The 18,786-nt window shown below is 46.4% G+C and overlaps 2 protein-coding genes across 2 annotated transcripts in view; both read left to right on the plus strand.

The window, feature by feature from the left end:
• Positions 1–18,786, plus strand: part of mfr (ferlin family C2 domain-containing myoferlin misfire) — a 320,505-nt gene that overhangs the window by 136,144 nt on the left and 165,575 nt on the right. The gene's annotated exons all lie outside the window — the stretch shown is intronic.
• Positions 1–18,786, plus strand: part of LOC149336632 (uncharacterized) — a 33,300-nt gene that overhangs the window by 10,726 nt on the left and 3,788 nt on the right. Inside the window, 7 exon segments of the mRNA XM_089553615.1 lie at positions 1,950–2,001; positions 2,004–2,131; positions 2,595–2,669; positions 2,741–2,833; positions 2,893–2,936; positions 3,155–3,215; positions 3,246–3,347. Of these exon segments, the coding sequence (XP_089409741.1) occupies positions 1,950–2,001; positions 2,004–2,131; positions 2,595–2,669; positions 2,741–2,833; positions 2,893–2,936; positions 3,155–3,215; positions 3,246–3,347 (555 nt within the window).

Raw genomic sequence — 18,786 nt, forward strand, 5'->3', positions numbered from 1 at the left:
TAATTCACATGACGAATCGATTTCACGCCATCTTGCCTTTTTTCGCGTCATTTGATACTAAATAGCCTCATCTGCTGAAGAATCTGTTATTTAGAACGTGGTGCTGAAGTGGTAAAGAGATGACGGTTTTATTACCGAATTCTCGTTACCGGCAGAATTCAGAGTGTGCAGAATTCCGTGTTTCCGCCATCCGTCGCAGCGTTACTGTCACTGGCACAGTAAAGACGCAAGCTGCATCGCCCTCCTTTCTTGTTGGAGCGACTGCAGTGCGCAGGCGATTACAGCATAGGGTTGTACACTCTAAACATGAATATGCCTATATGGAAGAAAAACGGGAGTATGCTGTCCTCTAGAGCACACTCCCTTTTTACTCCTTTCTCTTTAGGGTGTATGCACCTGGGCTACTCTCTTTCCTCCTCTCGCCCCCCTTATTCTTACCCTTTCTGATAATTTCAGCTGTCCGCCGTCAGTGAGAAAGCCAATGATCATTTCGTTTCGTTCGCCACCTAACCCAGCGTATGACCGCTGCGATGGCTCAGTGCTTATGGCACTCGGCTGCTGGTCCGAAAGACGCAGGTTCGATACCGACTGCGGCGGTCGCATTTCGATGGAGGCAAAATTCTAGAGGCCGTGTGCTGTGCGATGCCAGTGCATGTTCTGGAACCCCAGGTGGTCGAAATTTCCGGAGCCCTCCACTACGGCGTCTCTCGTAGCCTGAGTCGCTTTGGGACGTTAAACCCCAGTAAACCAAACCAAACTTAACCCAGCCTATGTAGCCGGAAGCCGCAGGATTAGCAGTCACCTCAGGCCGTTGCGTTAAGCCTTCCGCCGAAATTGCTATCCGCCTTCCCTAGGCCGCTGAGAGAGATTTGTGCATAATAAACGCGGGCAGAATGTCGAATGAAGGAAACGTGAGCCCTGTAAATGGGCGCCGCTGGGATCAGTGGCGCTGATTGTTCGCCCTGTGGAGATCGGGGCCTGAGTCTGATGTGCACAAGGAATCGGATTCTAGTTGCCCTCGTCCGTGCTGCGCCAGCCAGGGGGGTAAAGCGCGGCGAGGAGGTTGTGATACACTTGAGCAGCGCCATCTTGTTACTCCCATAGTTGCCTGTACTTATTTGTGGTTCGTGGTATTGAAAATTAAGCAATCATTTTGAATGTATCGAAACAGAACACATTAAAAATAAACCTCTAGAATTGAAAACGTCAAAGAAGGTCCCTAAGCGTTACACTTAATTCTTTTATTGTTCTAAACATTGAAATATGCAGACGTGTGCCAGAGAACTTAGGAAAGTTTCGTTTTCGTTTCGTGTGCTGTAGCAGCTGTAGGTTACCGAGGGATTCTAGTTCATTGCTACTTATAGCGTAGAGTGCAGGACCGAATTAAGATACGGCAGTTTAATACGCCCAATACGCACTGCATTACACACCTCTCCGCGCCATGTCTACTTCTGAATCACTCACTCCCGCCGCTCGGTCCGCGGTCTTTCGCACGAGCGCTGGATTCTCTGCTGGTTTTGTTTTTGGATGTCTGATTCGGTGCCGGGAAAGCACTGCAGACGCCAGTCGTCTCCGGTGCGCACATTGGTCGAACGTATTTCTCGTGCGCACGTTGGTTGATCGCGTACAAGAAACTGGACGCTAGACCCGTCGGCAGCGTTCGCGGCGAATTGCCGCTGTTTACCGCTTTGCCTCGCTCTTGCACAGAGTTTCAGAAGAATGCCGCCATCGTGCATCATATGCAAAAAAAGGTGTCAAAAGCGATCGGGCTTTCGCTTCATGTGTGAGCAATGTTCTGTGGAAAATTCATAACGGCACTGTCACCCGTTTTTTTCGTTAAGATTTTTTTGTACGCATGCAGCACGTTTGACAAGCATTAATTCGTGGAGCCTTACGTTTAGTGGTATATATTACAGGCCTGGTAGTGAAGCAATGGATGAATTCCTCAGAACAATAAAAACTTTCTGCAAAAGTGGCTAAGCACTATTACGGCACCACTGCCTAGTTACATATAGGGCAGAGGATCTGATCAAGACATTTTGAGCTGTCATGCTTTTACAGCAGCCACACCAGGCACTTTTTGAAACCAGATGCAGTGCCAACGATATTCCAAAGGGTACATAGTGAGCAGGTAGGTGCAAATTGTGGCTGCTCTCTGTTTGTCTAGTAGAAACAGCATTCAGTGCGAAATTTTAATGCTAGTGAGGAGTGAGTTTTGAAAATTATGCTGAACCTAGCTACAGCCTTTACAGCCAAATCGTAAGTAAAAAGAGGTAAACTTAACTTTTCAACACAACACTAAATAATTAAGTTAATATTAAAAATTTACTAACTGGTATGTCAGTACGAAAGTAAAGGCAGGAAGGCAGCATAAAAGGAATCAGGTTCATGATAAATAAAATGCATCATGTATCAGCAGTTCAGAGTGGTGCACTAGATGGGAGGGTTTACGCAGGAGAGACTGTGTGTCAGGCATGTCTACATTATTACACAGAATTCTGACAGAGGTCGTGGTGTCTCAGCAAGTCTGTCTGCGTAGGGTGATAAGTTATAATACAGTGAGTGCCTCAGTTCGTGCAATACTTTTACTTCAGGTTGCAAGCACCCTTCACAGTGCTATTTCAGGATTGCAGTGTTCGCCACTTATGTCACAGCAAAAACGCAAGCAGGTGAGGTTAGGTGAGCAGAATGGCCAATGCTTCAGGCAACAAAATTTTTATCTCAGGGTATATCTATGTAGGAGCACGCAAGCTCAGAAGCATACAGTTCACAGACAATGTCCTCAACCCCCTCACGAGCTCAGTCGCCCTTGAGGAAGTTCCCACGCTTGCAGGTAAAACACAATGAATCCGAATGATGGTACCTCCGGTAATGTAAATGTTTTTACTTCAGGCCATTAGTGTGACAAAGTATCTTAGCCAACCGGTCACGTCACCTATATGCAAATCTGGCTAAGAAGTACTTGAAGCTGGGCTTGTTGGTGCATATTCGTGAAAGACATGAGAGCTCAAAACCAATCCATGCGATCAAGAACATGGATAAGGGCAAAGGCTATATAAACGTTCTTCTTTGAATAAATCCTGTTGAAAGTGTAGCGCTCGTCCTGTTCCCTTACTCGTCCGTGTTGCCGTTTTGCGCTCTCATGTCTTTCACGTATATGCAAATCCCCCTGCAAGCACTTGCACACACCCACAACAGTCCCCACGCAAGCGAAAGTAGGCGAGATGCTTCAGATAAATAGCTAGAACCTCAGGTCAAAACTGAATTTGCTTCAGGACAAGTCTACACCTCAAACCCCCCGCTCAATAGCAGCATCATCAAGGAAATCTACACGCAAGTGCTTGCAGGTAACATAAAAAAGGTAGTGAAGTACTGTCTCCTCTGACAAGCCAAATTTGCACTTGGGATATGAAGCACGTTGCAGAAGAGGACTTTTGATTAACTTCAATCCCTGGGGTTATTGTACATGCCACAAATTTATTACAAAATACAGAGTACCAGCTGTTCCAGCTAGCCGTACTGTATATTCTCTTAAATGCTCCTCCATCACACAATCAAAACTTGGCATTCAATAACTGTTGGTACAGTAAGAGTAGTGGGGTAGCTTCACCAGTGGATTGAACGAATGAACCTGGCCAATGTGCTTGTTTATGAAGTAGAATCCCAGTGTCGAATTCAGGCCTGCATTCCTTTAGATTACAAATATCTCATGTTGTGTCTTATGTCAGATAAATGGCAATGATACGCCAAACGCAAGGTAAATGTGTATCTTGACTGTAGTATAGGAAATAAGATTCTTTGTTGCAGTTTCTAGAACACACCTTATACTTGTGATGCAAAAACACTGCAAAGGTCACTGAAGTCTTCAGCAAGTACTCAATCATTTATTACTGCTAAAACAATATAAATACAAAGCAGTTGCACATTTAAGCTTTTACACAGGCACTCATGTGCATTCTGAATGTCTGATTTTTTGGTTTTGTGGGGTTTAACATCCAAGAGTGGCACAGGCTACGAGGGACACTTTCTGAAGGGATCTGCACAAGACGCACAGTTGTGGTATAAATAACAGGCATGATGAAGAGTGACATGGAACATTTATTCCTACATTGTTCATGCGAAATCACTGTATTAAGATACTAAGCTGAAGACGCTTTGTTTTTAAGCACCAACAATATCGCATAAAGGCAGCCCTATTAAGTGTTGAACAGTTAAGAGCACAGGTCTTGGCACTCTATTTTTTTTTTCATGTGCATTCTTCGAGCATGCGAACAGATGTGCAAGGTATTGAATGCTACATTGTGCATGACTGAGGCATCATTTGCATGCTATATTTCTTTGTCTCATGTGTACAACAGTAATATCAGTGAATTTATAGAAAAAATAAAAAAACGCATTCACAAACATAACTGCTCAAGTTAAATAAGTGTCAACTATGAAGCCAGCTGTAACTTTGCAGTGCAAGTACTCACATGCTTGTAATTGTAAAGATACACTGGTTGTCAATTTTTTTATACAGAACATGGCATGAATTTTTAATATTTCGAAAGCTGTACGCGAGAAAACTGTATTCCAACATTTCTATTTACCGTGCACAATGCTCTGCTGGTGCTCCCTGAACGCCACTTATCCCACACGTCTCTTGCATAAAGTTCTTTCATGTATGCACGCTTCGCTGGTGCTTCAGTGCACACAGATGAAACCATTCATAGCGGAGTCCGTTACAGATTTCGCGTTGTATTCAAACAGAATTCGCATCTTGACAGGCAGTGGTAGAAAATGAAAACAGTACAGAAGGCAGGCGCTGCACTATACGTGTGTGTTGTCTCCCTTCTGCCTCGCATCCATTATGGAACACCAACGAAGTCTGACCGCGGGAGAAAACAGGAGGTGACGATGGTTCACACTTTACCAAAGGGACTCCAGGTAACGCCAAAATGCATGGGGCATGCATGTTTTATAACGCCCCGTACATCAAAACAAACCTTGCTGAACCTCACCCCCAATCCTCGCTGATATCGGCTCACAAAAACACAAACCACACATAATTAGCGGCACAGGACTCACCACCACTGTAACTGTCTTTGTACGCTCACAGTCGCGAACATTTCGCACGTGAACTAAAAAGAAATCAACACAGTACGTAAGCAAGCCTCAGCACCGTTCCTCGCACAACTCTTTAGCGCGCACTACGACGCGCGCGGCCATGCTGGGCGAAGTTGCCAGGTTAGTACGCTGTAATTGACGTTAAACCGTCAAACTTGGTCTAGGTCGTCTGTATCATGCAGGGAACCCTGAGCGAAGTAACAAGATGGCTGCCATCCACGGTTAGAAAAAAAAGAGAGAGGGTTTACATGGGAGTGCTGCCGCCGCTTTCTCTCTAGAGTTGGTATATTAGCTCTATGGCGCCAGGCTTTTTAGGGCTCTCTCGATAGTGTACATCTACAATTAGGTTCTCGTTAATTCGAAATCGATTAATAGGATTTTTTAGGGTATTCGAAGGGACACTTTGAGCAAGTCGACATCAAGTGTATTAAAAAGATTCCGCTAACTTCCAACTACGCACAATAGAAAAAAAAATGGTGTCATTCTAGATCAAATTATCGACAGATGACTATAAAAAGTTTCACAAACGTTAAAAACTCAATTACTTTCCGTACGCGAAGTGGAGGCTGCCCAGGAGTAGTTTTTCGGTGGCGAAGGACATAAACGTGTAAGCCTTTACAAAACGTCTTCATACAACATCTTCCACAGTACTACCGCTGTTTTCGGGCTCGCTGTTACTAAATGCGGTGAGCGTACGTAGAGAAAATTCTATCTCTGAACCTCTTTATCTGCGTGATTTAGCGTTAGACCACTGTGCCATGTGGGAGGTAAATAAAGTACCGTTGACGCTTAGGTTAGAGCTCTACAACGGCAGTGGGCAAACGTGTTATGAAAATTGTCAGTTTGGGACAATTTTCCTCTATAATAATGTCTACAACCTCTATCATTTCCAATGCTATCTTAAGATCACATGGTAGAAAAATTGTTTTGTTTTTTTAGTTTGGAGTACCCGGGTAGTTCAAACCCCACCGCGGAGGCCGCGTTTCGATGGAGGCGAAACGCAAGATGCGCCCGCGCACTGTGCGATGCCAGTGCACGTTAAAGATCCCCAGGTGTTCGAAATTATTCCGGAGACCTTCACTACGGCACCTCTTTCTCTCGTTCTTCTTTCACTCCTACCTTCCTCCCTTCCCTTACGGCGCGGCTCAGGTGTCCGCCGAGATATGTGAGACAGATACTGCGCCATTTTTTTTCCTCAAAAACCAATTTACCAATTTACAATTTTTCAGTTTGAATATAATAGCCTTAGTTTTAGTTACATTAATCTTCAACTGATTATTAAGGGACCACTGATGGAGTGTACTTAGTTTCCTATTTGCCTCATTTATCACATCTTCACATGCGCTTGATGAGAACAGTGAGGCGTAATCTGCATACATAACACACTTCGCACACAGCCAGTTATTAACGATATCATTTACATATAAGTTAAAAAGAAGCGGTCCAAGGATACTTCCCTGAGGTAGGCCAGCAGTTACTTTTTTTACTGAGGATCTACAGCTATTGATACTACAAACTGACACGAAAGCGGTGTGCCAGATATGACGCAAAAAGCGTATGAACACGACACCTGAAGCCGTAGTCGAACAGTTTTGCCAAAAGTATAATATTACTGATGTAGTCGGAAGCCTGCGAAAAATCTATAAAAACGCTAAGGACAAGTTTATTTTCCACCAAACACTGTAAGATATGCTCTTTTTATCTTAGTAATGCCGTCTGGTTAGATTTGTCTTTGATGAAACCAACGGCGAATTTGTTATTATTTCATGTTTGTCACAAAAGCATGATATTTGCATGTGGATAATTTTTCCAGTCCTTTAGAAAAGATTGGCAGTGCGGGAACTGGCCGATAATTTGAAACGCAAAGCTTATCACCTTTCTTATACAAAGCTGTGACTTTAGTAATTTGCGTACGCCGTGGGAACACTCCTTATTCAAAACTTAAATTAAATATATGTGCTAAAATTGGGGCTCGAATATCTAACACATGCTTCACAGGCCGTATCTGCAAACCGTCTGCATCATAGCATCTGCTGTTCTTCATATTCATGAATGCATTGAAGACTTCAGAACACGTAGTTGGACTTAGACACATAGAATCGCTACTTTGCCTGATGCGAGCATCTTATGTTATGTTTGGCGAAATTTGGTACTCTCGGGTGACGAAATATTGATTAAATGCCTCTGCTAGTTCCTGCCCCTTTACACTTCATCCTTGAATAAGCACTTCTTTAGGAGAGCTAGTCTGCGGTGTGTAAAACAACGTTGCTGATCTGGTTCCATAACTTTCGGGAATCACCGGGGCATGATTCGAATTTGCCGTAGTAATACGAATCCCTAGCACGCCTTAACTTTTTGTTTAGCTTATTTCTGAGGACTTAGTATCTTGCTAATAGTTCGGGATCGCGTGTATGAATGACGTCTTGGTTCATTTTTTCTTTAGATTGTATCTCCTTGAGCAATTGTGACGTCATCCACTCCTTGCGTCCTTTCCGAGGTGCTAAGTGCGCCTTGTACGGAAAATGTTCGGTGTAAAGCGCTTTAAATTTATCAGGAAAGCTATCATAAGTGGCTTCCCCGTCTGTCATAGAGAGCATGTAAGCCCGTTATATCTGAAACAGCCGGTCTGAAAGAAGAAAGGTTTTTCTCAGTTATCGCTTGATGAAAGCAAGCATGTGCTGGTCTTTTCTTCATACCTGATTTCCCCCCTAGCAGTATAACAGTTCATTACCTGTAGAAGAAAAAGCAGAAGACGAGTCTTTATTCAATAAAAACGTGTGTCACATAAACTACACAAAGGGGGTTCCCAGAGCTCAAGGCTATATCGGGACTTACTATAAATGAATGTGTAAACTTTTTCACGATAATAGTAGAAGAGCAGATGCAGTCAAAAGAAAAAAAAACAGTGAACACAATACTGAAAATGAAGCAAGAGAGCGTGAGAAAAAAAAACGTGAAGATTTGATAGGTGGCGTTTGGTGTTAGAATAAAATATACATGATATCTTCTACAATTTCATTATGCTTCCCGACAAACGTGAAATACTCATGTGTGAAATATGAACAAGCCGGCATACAACGTGAAAAAATCGTTCGGCAGTTGTGTTACGCTATTGTGATATTACTGATAATAAGTCGTGTTTGAAACGAAAGAGTGATGGGACTTCTATCTATTTAGCTGTATAAAAAAGTGACTTTTCGACTGAAGCAAGATAGGCCGGAACGCTTAGAAAGGCTAGCTAGAAACTGTCCCAAATTTCCGACAACGTTTTGGAAGGTGTTCTCTGAAACACCCGGTACGTGTGCCGTTTGAGACGGACAACCCAAACTGCTTGAACTGCAAGTGCGGTAGCTGTCCTGTAGCATTTGTGTTTCTTTATCGTCCCCCATTCTTCCGTGCAGCTTTGAAATTTAAGCGTAGTTCCACGTCGCATTTGAAACACTGTGAAGAAGATTATAACGATTTGCTGTACGCATATCTGCCTCGAGGAGTTCATCTGAAGCACCACCACCGAACAGTTTAGTTATCTTGACTAATGACAACGGTGACCCAGCCTTGAGGGAAACATTCTTCAGCAGCCGCCATTATCCCAGACTGCTACTACTTTTCGAGAAATGAAAAACCTCTGTTCTCGGCGCGATTCAGTGCATGCAAAGCTTGGAACCAATAGTCGCCGGATGCGTACTTATATCCTGAATCTGTACTGCACTTTGCGAAGACTTGGAGCTAAACCCATAGCCGATACCAGGGCCTGATAGCATTTGTGTCATGAGGGCAATATTAGCTATGGCTTGATTTTAAAGCCCGAGTTACCGCACTTCTCCAGGGATCATTGCTGAAAAATATTTCCCTCAGGACCTGTTCTTGATCTGCTGCGTCTAAATGGTTGCCTAGCAGTGGCTCCTAAAGAAATCAGCAGGGCTGAAATGCACTCGTCCGCATCGTTTAGTCTTGCTTTGTTGTTGTGTCTAAACCACGATTTTTCGTGCCTTGCTTGTCAAGGCAGCCACATGCGACTGTGTATGTGCTGAAGTAAGACGGAAAACTAAGGCCATTGGCTGCGTACTCGGTGTGTATCACTCTAAACACATATACGCCTGTATGAGAGTTAAAAGAGAGCAAGCTGTCATCTAGCGCATTATATTTCATAGAAGGGAGTGCCCTAGAAGAGAGCTTACTGTTATTTTACTCCTTTCTGTTGAAAGTGTACGTACCACATGCGTGAATGCGCACTGCGACTTCTTGAAATCCTTGAGCGCGCGAGTAATAGTCAGTCGAATAAGAACTAATAATTTTCTCACTACTTGCATTTGCTAGCAGTCCACTGCGTGCCAAGCATTTCCTCGCTGCCTTTCTTCCATCGATCACAGCCGTTTCGGTGCGTGTCGCACCTGCCGTTCCACGCCGTCACTGTCGAATTTTTTGCGTACCAGACAAGCCACACCTGCGTCGTGTGTTTTCAATCGCACCTTTGATGCCCCCAAACAGAGGGCGTGTACGGCGGCACACGATACCATGCATGTCTTCGTATCAGTATGCATGGCGTGCCCGCATTGAGAGCGTCTTCACCTAATGCGCGAACATTTTAGTGCAGCTTCAGGCAACGCACCGCAGCTCAATACAAAGCTGTAAGTGCGGCTGCTAGATCGTCTTTAGGACTGCCAAACTGCATTTCTAGTGGCGCCTCCTGTAGGCCCCGAAAGTTACGAGAACGAGCCTATTGGAATATCGAAATGATCACCGCGAGTCATTTTTACCTGTTTATGATTAAGGTTATGCTTATTAGCAATTAGGCTACGCTCTCAGCGCGTTGTTCGGTGACGGGTCTGTATCCTTGGCCCTTTCTGTACACGCTATAGCATATCGGCAGCATGTTACATCGTGAAACGCACACATCTTGGGAGAAAAAAAAAGCAAATTTGCATTAGAGAAGCAACATTCGTCACGCGCGCGCCGCTGCAGAAGAAGACGGCTTGCAGGGCTCGCTACTTAACGCGACCACCAGTTCAATCTTTGCTCCAATGTAGCTTTCTGGCTTCTAAAGCTGCATCACCCACGAGCATGGTAACTATCCCTTCTTCGTTCACGCCGGCATAGGAGTCGATGGCTGAAGGGAGCTCGGTGAAACCATTACTGAAAAGACCATGCGAGTGGGCGGATGTCAAATGGAGAGGGCACAAGAGTGGAGCGCTACCAGTCCTCAGCGTGCAAATCTCGTTCGAAGGGGATGTTTCCGGAAGCGAGCCACATATTGCACTAGCCTGTGTGAACGCTTCACGTCGCTCGGCGCCCGGCTCCAGTCGACCAGAGCAGGTCGCGCGACGACTCGAGTCGAAAAGCGGAATTGCCCTCGATAGTACTCTTCATAGTGCGCGCGTAGCTTAGGCACGTGGTAGATTTCGCGCGGCAGCAAACACGGCTGCTCTCCCTGCCATCGTTTCAGTGTTTGCTGCAGTGCAGTTCTTAAGGCCGCATTATCTGCACTTCGCGAAAGAACTCGCATGGCCACTTTTGTAGCGACAGCTACATTACCCTCAGTCTCGCCGTTTCGCTGTAGGCCTTCGGCGCCTCTTGTGCGCATGCGCGAGGAGCAGAGCACAGCTGCGAAGCTGGTGCGCTGGCGCCGCTCGCCTCCGACCGAGAGATGAGGGTGACGCGGCGGGATATACCATAATACCAGGGATAAACCGTATGTACAGTCTTTGTGAAAAGTAACCAGGCTGCATGGTTTGCTTCTAGCTTGTATAGTGGAGCCCTGGTGGCTTTCCTAAAGATCGGAAGGTGTTGGAAGGTAAGAAGACCCCCAGTCCTTACCCCTTAACGACCACTTCAGCTTCAGGGAAGCTGTAAGGGCTCCACTGTACGATCTAGAAGCAAACCATGCAGCCTGGTTACTTTTGACAAAGACTGTACATCTCGCTACGTATATCATGACATAGCTGACAGGTCATCGCGGTCGACCTGATAACGCGGAAGAGCAGGCGCGAAGAGTCCTGGACACCTCGAAAGTGGATCCTCCCCAGTTAAATCTGGCTTGGAGCTAGAGGGTTCGGGAAGCGTGTCGCAAACTGTGGTCGCTTGTGCGAACATTTCATGTCGCTCCGTTCTAGTCAAGACAAGACTCTGTAGAGTTGAGAGGCGAAAAAAACCGGTCACGCAACCTTGGCGACACACCTTGCTAAATCACGCTCGCTGAAAGCGTGGCCAGCGGTTCGTTTCCGCATTGACGTTTCGACAAATCGCCACAGCTTTCACGCCCGATTTTCTTCGTACTGCTTTGTTGAGTGTACTGAAAGATGGAGCAGAAAAAGACGGAGGCAACAAGGACGTCATATTAGAAGGCACGTTTGCAGTGTTAGGGACCAAAATACAGGTTTTTCAGTAAATATGCTTCAGACCTGAAAAAAAGTGGGTTTTGCAAGTCTGGATATTCCTGTGAATGTACACTCTTTGTCAAAAGTTCAGAGCCCAGTATTTTGCTTCCGAGCCTCTCCATGCGATTCGTAATGAATCCTCACCATTCCAACTCGCGTGAAGGTAAGATTTCAGGTTCTGCCCCCTCCTATGGGCAGTAAACCCACGACTGCTTCAACAGCCCCACTACACGGCTTATAAGGCAATCCCATGGGCTTCTAGCTTCTTGCAAAGGCTGTACAAAAAACAATTTTGCGGCCGTAGTTCCAACCACCGGCTCATGCGGGCTATCCTGAACGGCTTCCGAGAACAGGAAGGGGCGGCCTGGTCGGTTCTTTATAGAGGCCAACTCGGGCCCATCCAATTGATCTTGAGGATTAAAAGGACGCCCGGCTCCAGCACTTCATTACCTCACTAACACGTAAAAGCGTCTTATGAGTCCGACTTAATAATCACTAGTACATACGCGATGGAATACTTCTCGCAGTCGAAATTGCAAATGATCTCGTGGTGAAGCGCGATACCCTTTGCAGTTCTTTGGCCCGTAGGAGCATGGAGTTGATCTATATTCCTAAGGCAGTTCAGGGAGCCCTCATTGCTGAGCAATTATTGAAAAGGTTATTAAGTGGAAGGACGGCGAGTGCTCTCTGAGTTCTATTGGCGCTCCGGCAGAAGTATACTAACGCGTTCTTTAAAAAAGGACGAAAAAAACAGACGTGTTTTAAAATATGCGCAAGGTGTTAACTATGCAAATCTCGGTGCATTCCTTCATCTCAACTGGCATTAGACGGAGCTGGTGTGGTTGGTGGGGATGTGTACGCATCTCTTGCCTCCGTGAAGTCGGAAGTAACGGCGAGCCTAGGAGACTCGCTCAAACCACGCAGCCGCCGCTGGTGCAAGACTGAAGTAATCTGAGGTCACCTTGAGCGACCTTTGTTCTGTAATGCGCTGAACTTAATATGTGCTGTGTAGAGGTTAGTGAGTTCGACATGACTGCGAAATTTCTGCACTTGTTGAACTTTTTCTTTATGGGGTTTTTAACATCCCAACGCAACTCAGGCTATGATGGACGCCGTAGTGAAGGGCTCCGGAAATTTCCACCACCTGGGGTTCTTTAACGTGCACTGACATCGCGCAGTACACGGGCCTCTAGAATTTCGCTTCCATCAAAATGCGACCACCGCGGCCGAGATCGAGCTCGCATCTTTCTGGTCAGCAGCTGAGCACCATAACCACTTAGCCACCGCAGCGGATACTTGTGCGACTTCACATAGGGGATGGCATATGGAAGAGATGCATGTTTATAAGTAGACAGAACTTCGTATGTACTACCTGTGTGTGATTGCATGCCCTGTGTTGGGTACAGTCATTCCAGAGCGAAAGGTTCGCTGTCTAGAATCGGCTGCTGATATTGAGATGGCGGTAGTGACAGTATACATCGAGCTTACGGACATTAGAGGAGACATAATATTCACTTAGGATGTAAGAATTACTACGCGCGTCATATAACTTCTTTTTTTGGTTCGCATTGATCTAATATCGATCAGGGCAGTCGGGAAGCAAATCCATCACAACGCATTGATCAACAAAACTCCATAGCCACATGGCCACCACGGCGAGTAAGATGGAACGAATGAAGTGCAGGCTGCGTTATATTAACAGAGAACCGGCACTTAAAACTAATAAAAAAAAAACTGAGGTTGCCAAAGCAAAACCAAGCGAGTCGCAGTGCGGTCTGTGTGTTCGAATTCTATACAATGCAGTTTACCTGCTCGCCATTGTGGCTCGGTGGCTTTGTTACTCGGCTGCTGATGCTTAGGTCGTGGGTTCGTTCTCAGAGCAATGGTGACCGCATTTTTCTGGGGCGAAAGTCTACGAAGCCCGTGTACTTCGCCTTGTCAGCGCATGTGAAAGACCCCAGGTGGTATGAATTAATCTCATGTCGTCCCCTACTGCGTCCCTCATTGTCTTTGTGTCGCTTCGGGATGTTCAACCCGACAGTTTACACTTTCAGTTCCGTTGATCACTCGCTGCACGGTAAACCGTTACAAGGAATTACACGCGCTCATGCCTGAATACAGCGGCGCGTTACTGTATTTGGCGTGCAACGCTGAGGAAGTCTGGCAACACCCTTCTCAGTGTTCTCCACAGTTTGCTTTTCTCGTCACTACACCCCTCTACTGAGATGTAACACACAACTTAACACGAGACGGCGGCGTACAGCTTGCATTCGCGTACGTTCGTTCGCGCATACATTGAGAACTGCGAAGCGCATGAATATTTTATTACATCTAAGCACGCAAATCACGTTCGTCAGACCGCTGCAACACGACCGAGAGGTCTGGCTCGAGCTCGAATCAATCGAAGCATGTCTTGGGCTTCACAATGGGGAGGCTTGTTTTCGTGGAATCGTTACACACGCCAAGGGGCTCTAGTTTCCGAAAGTTTCGACACACGTTTCGCTACGAATGCTCATTGCATTGTCGCAACGAGCTTCTCGCCAGGCTACGGACGTGACTTGCGTCGTTGTTCATTTCGGAGGTCAAGTATAAATCCTTAGATGGAGTCCAGCCAGCAGGGTGCGAAGAATCCGCTACCGTTTTTCAAACGTCTGCTAAATAGCTAGATGTTAAGGGGGCAGTTTAGTTTTAGCATTTTACTAAAATTTAAAGGTAAAAGCTAAGTGCTTTTAATTTTAGCTTTTACTGAATGCCCATTATCGGAAGTGGCAGTCGAGAGAGGCATCGAGAGAGAAGGGATTGATTCCAAAGGAAGGCAGAGAGATCACCTCAAGTGTTAGCCTATCATCTTACCGAAATCACGGCGAAACAGAATTCAAAATTGAATGTAAAAAGGAAGCCGAACATGATGCGAATATCAATCCGGAAGGCAATCATATACGACAAAACATTGAAAGCTTCTCGAGCTGGATTCGAACTCATGTTGACATGAGCCTAGTCACTTGCTCAAGGGACGCCTTAGAACACTTCGCAATCGCCGCACTGTGTAGCCACGGCTTCTAACAGATATCGCTGTCCATGACCGCAGTTGCTAGAGATTAGGTGGCCTGAATGCATTGTACTATCGAGGCCATGCTATGTGGAAGCATTTAGGTCTGCAGCGGCCCTATGAGGGCGCTGATGCTAACGGCGCGGAAACATAAGTAGTGACGTATAGTGTGCTAATACTAGGGGCAAAGGGCATAAATATTTTTTGTCGATCACCCGTCATGCCTATAGTGCGATCATACGGCGCGCCCCCTGTGCTGGGCTGCAGTAGTGGTGCGCCGATTGGTAGGGCCTGGTCATTTGAGACCCCAGCAAGCCTCTCCAAAATCTGGAGCGCAAAACCGGCGTGCATAAGCGCCCGACTGGTCGGCAGTGGCTGCTTTATGTGGCTGCACGCGAGTACGCGAAAAGCCTGCTGAACACGTCGGTAACAGCAAAGAAGAAAAGAGTACAAAAGCCGCCACAGATATGCGCGCAACATGGCCGAGATGGATTCAAAGACTGAGGCTAAGCGCATGCGCTCCTGCGAAGCATATAAAGCCGCCGGCTAGCGTCGGCGAGGAGATGTACAGAAAGCATTTTTCTTTTATAGTGCATTTTTTTTGTAAGAAACATAGCAGGTGTGATTTTCTGCTGGCTCTTGATATCGAATTTTTGTTGATACAACGTTTACGAGTTGTAATGGATCTAGGAAAGCTCGTGCAATGTAAAACTGGCGCTTATACTAGTTAATTCTTCATTTCGAGAGAGCAGAATAAACAGCGCAAAGGGCCAGACATAGGAAACACTTACGAAGCAAGACCGCAAATTATATGTCTGAACCACCGCGCTAGTTTGTCTTAGGTGTTTATCTGTGTCCCGTCATTTGCACTGTGCACTGACTTTCGAAGTCATGTCGTTCGTCGAGCGGCCACCGAAGGAAGCAGGCACGTCGCTGTGGGGAATGAATAACCCGCACTTATCCCTACTCGTCTTTGGTGAAGCACTGGGCTGATGACCATGAGTGTCTGGGAGACGGATATCTACACAGGAGTGACAATTGTCCCCGTAGGGCTAGAGACGATCTCCTCCGGAGTCGACCATCGATCAACCTCTTATAGCAGGCGCCAGGCTGGGAGCACTTCCAGTTGTTTTTAGAAGGGTCCACCCGTGAACGTGGGTAAAGGCCTCTGGATCGGTTTCGTGCGTCAGCAAGTAGGGAATCGGATAGGGAGGCCGTCACGGCAAGGTGATCTCGGTGGTGTAGGCTGACAACTAGAGGGGAGGAGGCGCCAATAGGATGTCTCCTCAAGCAAAGCGGGTGGCGGCAGCTTGGTGAAAGGCTTGCGGCGCTGACGACGGCTCCGGCGTGGATAGAGGTTGTTCTGACAAAGCAAGTAGCCATCGCATGGTGCTCCTAATAACGCGAACGTTTTCCTTCAGCACACTTTGCCCATCGTTCCCACCTAGTAGGAGGCCTTCTTAAGAAGCAGGCCAGGCGAGCTCAGTACTGCTTGTGGCTTCGAGGGCATTCATACAAGGTCAGCGGCGAGAAGTGTTATCAAGTGCTTTTCGTGGCAACACCTCCCGGCGCTAGTCTACGCCGCGAGCAGCTCTGCTTTGAACTACTAGTTGTGCGTGGAGTTTGCTCGACCAGCGATCGTTCCAAATTCGACTATGGTTGTTGCTTCTTCCTTGCTCAGAGTTGGGAACTGTGCTTGCAATGTGTTCTCACTAAAGTTGCTTTTTGAGCTTCATGAAGAAGGAAAGCCTCTTTTTTTTTCTGTTTAGCGCCAGTCATTATTTTAGTTAATTCCTGAGTGATTTCTAAACACATTCTCGGGGGGTGCTTAATTTAAGAACTTTAGTTGTGTTTCTTAAGAGCTGTTTCCTTTGAACTTTTGCGTTTGCCTAGTTCGCATTCCACTGCCTCGGAATTCTTGAGACAGGATAGAGAGAGCAAAAAACTTTATTATGGCAGGTGTGTTTAGACCCCCCCCCCCCCCCCCCCCCCCCCCTTGGGTCCCTGGACCACCGCACGGTCCCACTCTACGTCTGAACGTTCATGTGGCGTTCGTTCATGACGTCGGCACCCCGAAGCACCGCAGCAAGCTGCGATGGCGGGTCCAGAGACGAGAGCACGACCTCCCAGTCCTCCCAACTTGATAACGCGGGCTGGGCCAAACAATGACAATGCAAAGTTCGATGACACTGAGCAAAGTTGTTTTTAAACAAAGAAAGAAAAGGCAATGTCGCGGTAAAATTTTACAGAATCTGCATAAGACCGCAGAGAACGCCAAGGAAAGTTTCAAAGCAGAGAAATATCTCATTTACAGCTGGGAGAGAGACAGGTTTCACGAAGTGAACAGCCCAAAAGGTTCATAAGCAGAAGGAAAAGTTCCAGGAAGAGAAAAATAGACAGCAGGCAGAGCATGGTATACATTCGCACACAAGCACGCGGGGCCAGCCGGTGCTGCATCGACTGGCATCAGGGTGTTCAAAGGAAGGAATCCCCCATTCTTTTCTTCCCTGAATGGCCGGCCTATTGTGCAAAGGCGCGAAGTGGCCTTGGCAGCGGACGGCACCAAAGAAAGTGCGTGCCGGCACAAAATCTGCGCCGGGAACTTCGCCCTTTCCTTCGATCTCCTTTCGAGGGAATTCTCGCAGCTGCTATCTCTCCGAGAGTGTGCTATACTTCTTTGTTTAAATATGAAAAGAAGGCGTCCTCTGTGAACGCCAGCATTCTTCTCTGCAAGAATGAAAGCAATAATTGAAAGTTTACAACGAAGTTTTAAGTGCTTGAGGTTCTGAAACCAGTTATATAATAAATAAAGTTGCGCGTGACCTTAGCTGTGAAAGGAAACAATAATGCGGCGCTTTCTTTACCAACACAAGATTATATATACTGCTGTAAATCTCACTTCTTTTTTTCTTGGGGGGGGGGGGGGGGATTGAGGGGGTCTTGCTCATACTGTTCATTGCCATTACAGATCTACTGGAAACTTTTTTGACATTTTAATCTGTGAGTACCTCCATAAAAAAGGTATCAGTTAGTTGCAGTCAACTGCAGTGTATTGCGAGTGTTAATGTTTGGGATTCGTTAATATACATTGTGTTTTGGCGGTGCCTATAGTTTATCATGTTTTGGCTTAATTTTGTACGAGAGATTTTCCCGCAGATATGTCGTGCATGCGTTCCTTTCTATAAGAGAGTAATAAAACTCGTTCAGTCAAATCTTTAGTCATTTTTTTTAAGTGCTCCTCGTCTAAGCCAATCACAGAATGAATTCTCAGTGATTTTCTCACAAAAGACGGGCCTTGTGTTCTTGCTGCCTGCTGTTGATCATCGTGCGTCATTTGTGACAATGAAAGCTACGGAAACATAAGAGAATCAATAGTGCTAGGAGGCGTGGGCGCCTGTAGCGAAGATTTTGATCAGAACGTATATGTTGGCTAGACAATAGACGTCATCGGTTTTGACTTGCTCTTTTTCTGAGCTGGTCTGCCAGGGCAAATAAAAAAGGAAGGCATAGTAAATCGCCACAGCTACTTAAAGGAAAGAGTAGAGGTGCGTGCCGTCTTGTGTGGAAGAAAAAAAGGAAAATATGAACCCGCAACTGAAAAATTACGTGTACATGCACCAATTCCAAAATCTCCTACCATAGAGCTGTGCACCATTAATAGTCGACACCATGGTCGATTTTGTAGCGAGAGCTACACTACGCCAACCACTTCGCGAGGTCAGCGTGGCTGCGCGCTGATCCGTGGCACCACGTCCCGCTAGCTGTGCGCATGCGCGGAGTGACGTCAGAACACGCAGCTAGTGGGCGTGCCGCGTGCCTCGCCGCTGCGCCGACTGCGGAGCTAGCGCCGCCCGCCTCGTCAGTTGTGCGGAAGTCTCACTACTCACCACTGGAGCGTCTTCACTGGCATAAACAATAAAGTTCAAGCCTTCACGTAAACCGTATTTGTTACTTTCAAACGAAACCTTATCGTAGCCAGGGGTACGTACCATCTTTGTCAAAAGTAACCAGGCTGCATGGTTTGCTTCTAGCTCGTACAGTGGAGCCCTTGTCGCTTTCCTAAAGATCGAAAGGTGTTGGAAGGTAAGAAGACCTCCAGTCCTTAACTTTAACGACCATTTCAGCTTCAGGGAAGCTGTAAGGGCTGCACTGTACTAGCTAGAAGCAAACTATGCAGCCTGGTTACTTTTGACAAAGACTGTACCTCTCGCTACTCTACCAAATTTAAAAAGAGCTACACCACAGCCATTTTTTTCG

Source organism: Amblyomma mixtum, chromosome 7 (genome assembly GCF_055824585.1).
Source record: "Amblyomma mixtum isolate Tamu chromosome 7, ASM5582458v1, whole genome shotgun sequence".
In the NCBI taxonomy this organism is placed as follows: domain Eukaryota; kingdom Metazoa; phylum Arthropoda; class Arachnida; order Ixodida; family Ixodidae; genus Amblyomma; species Amblyomma mixtum.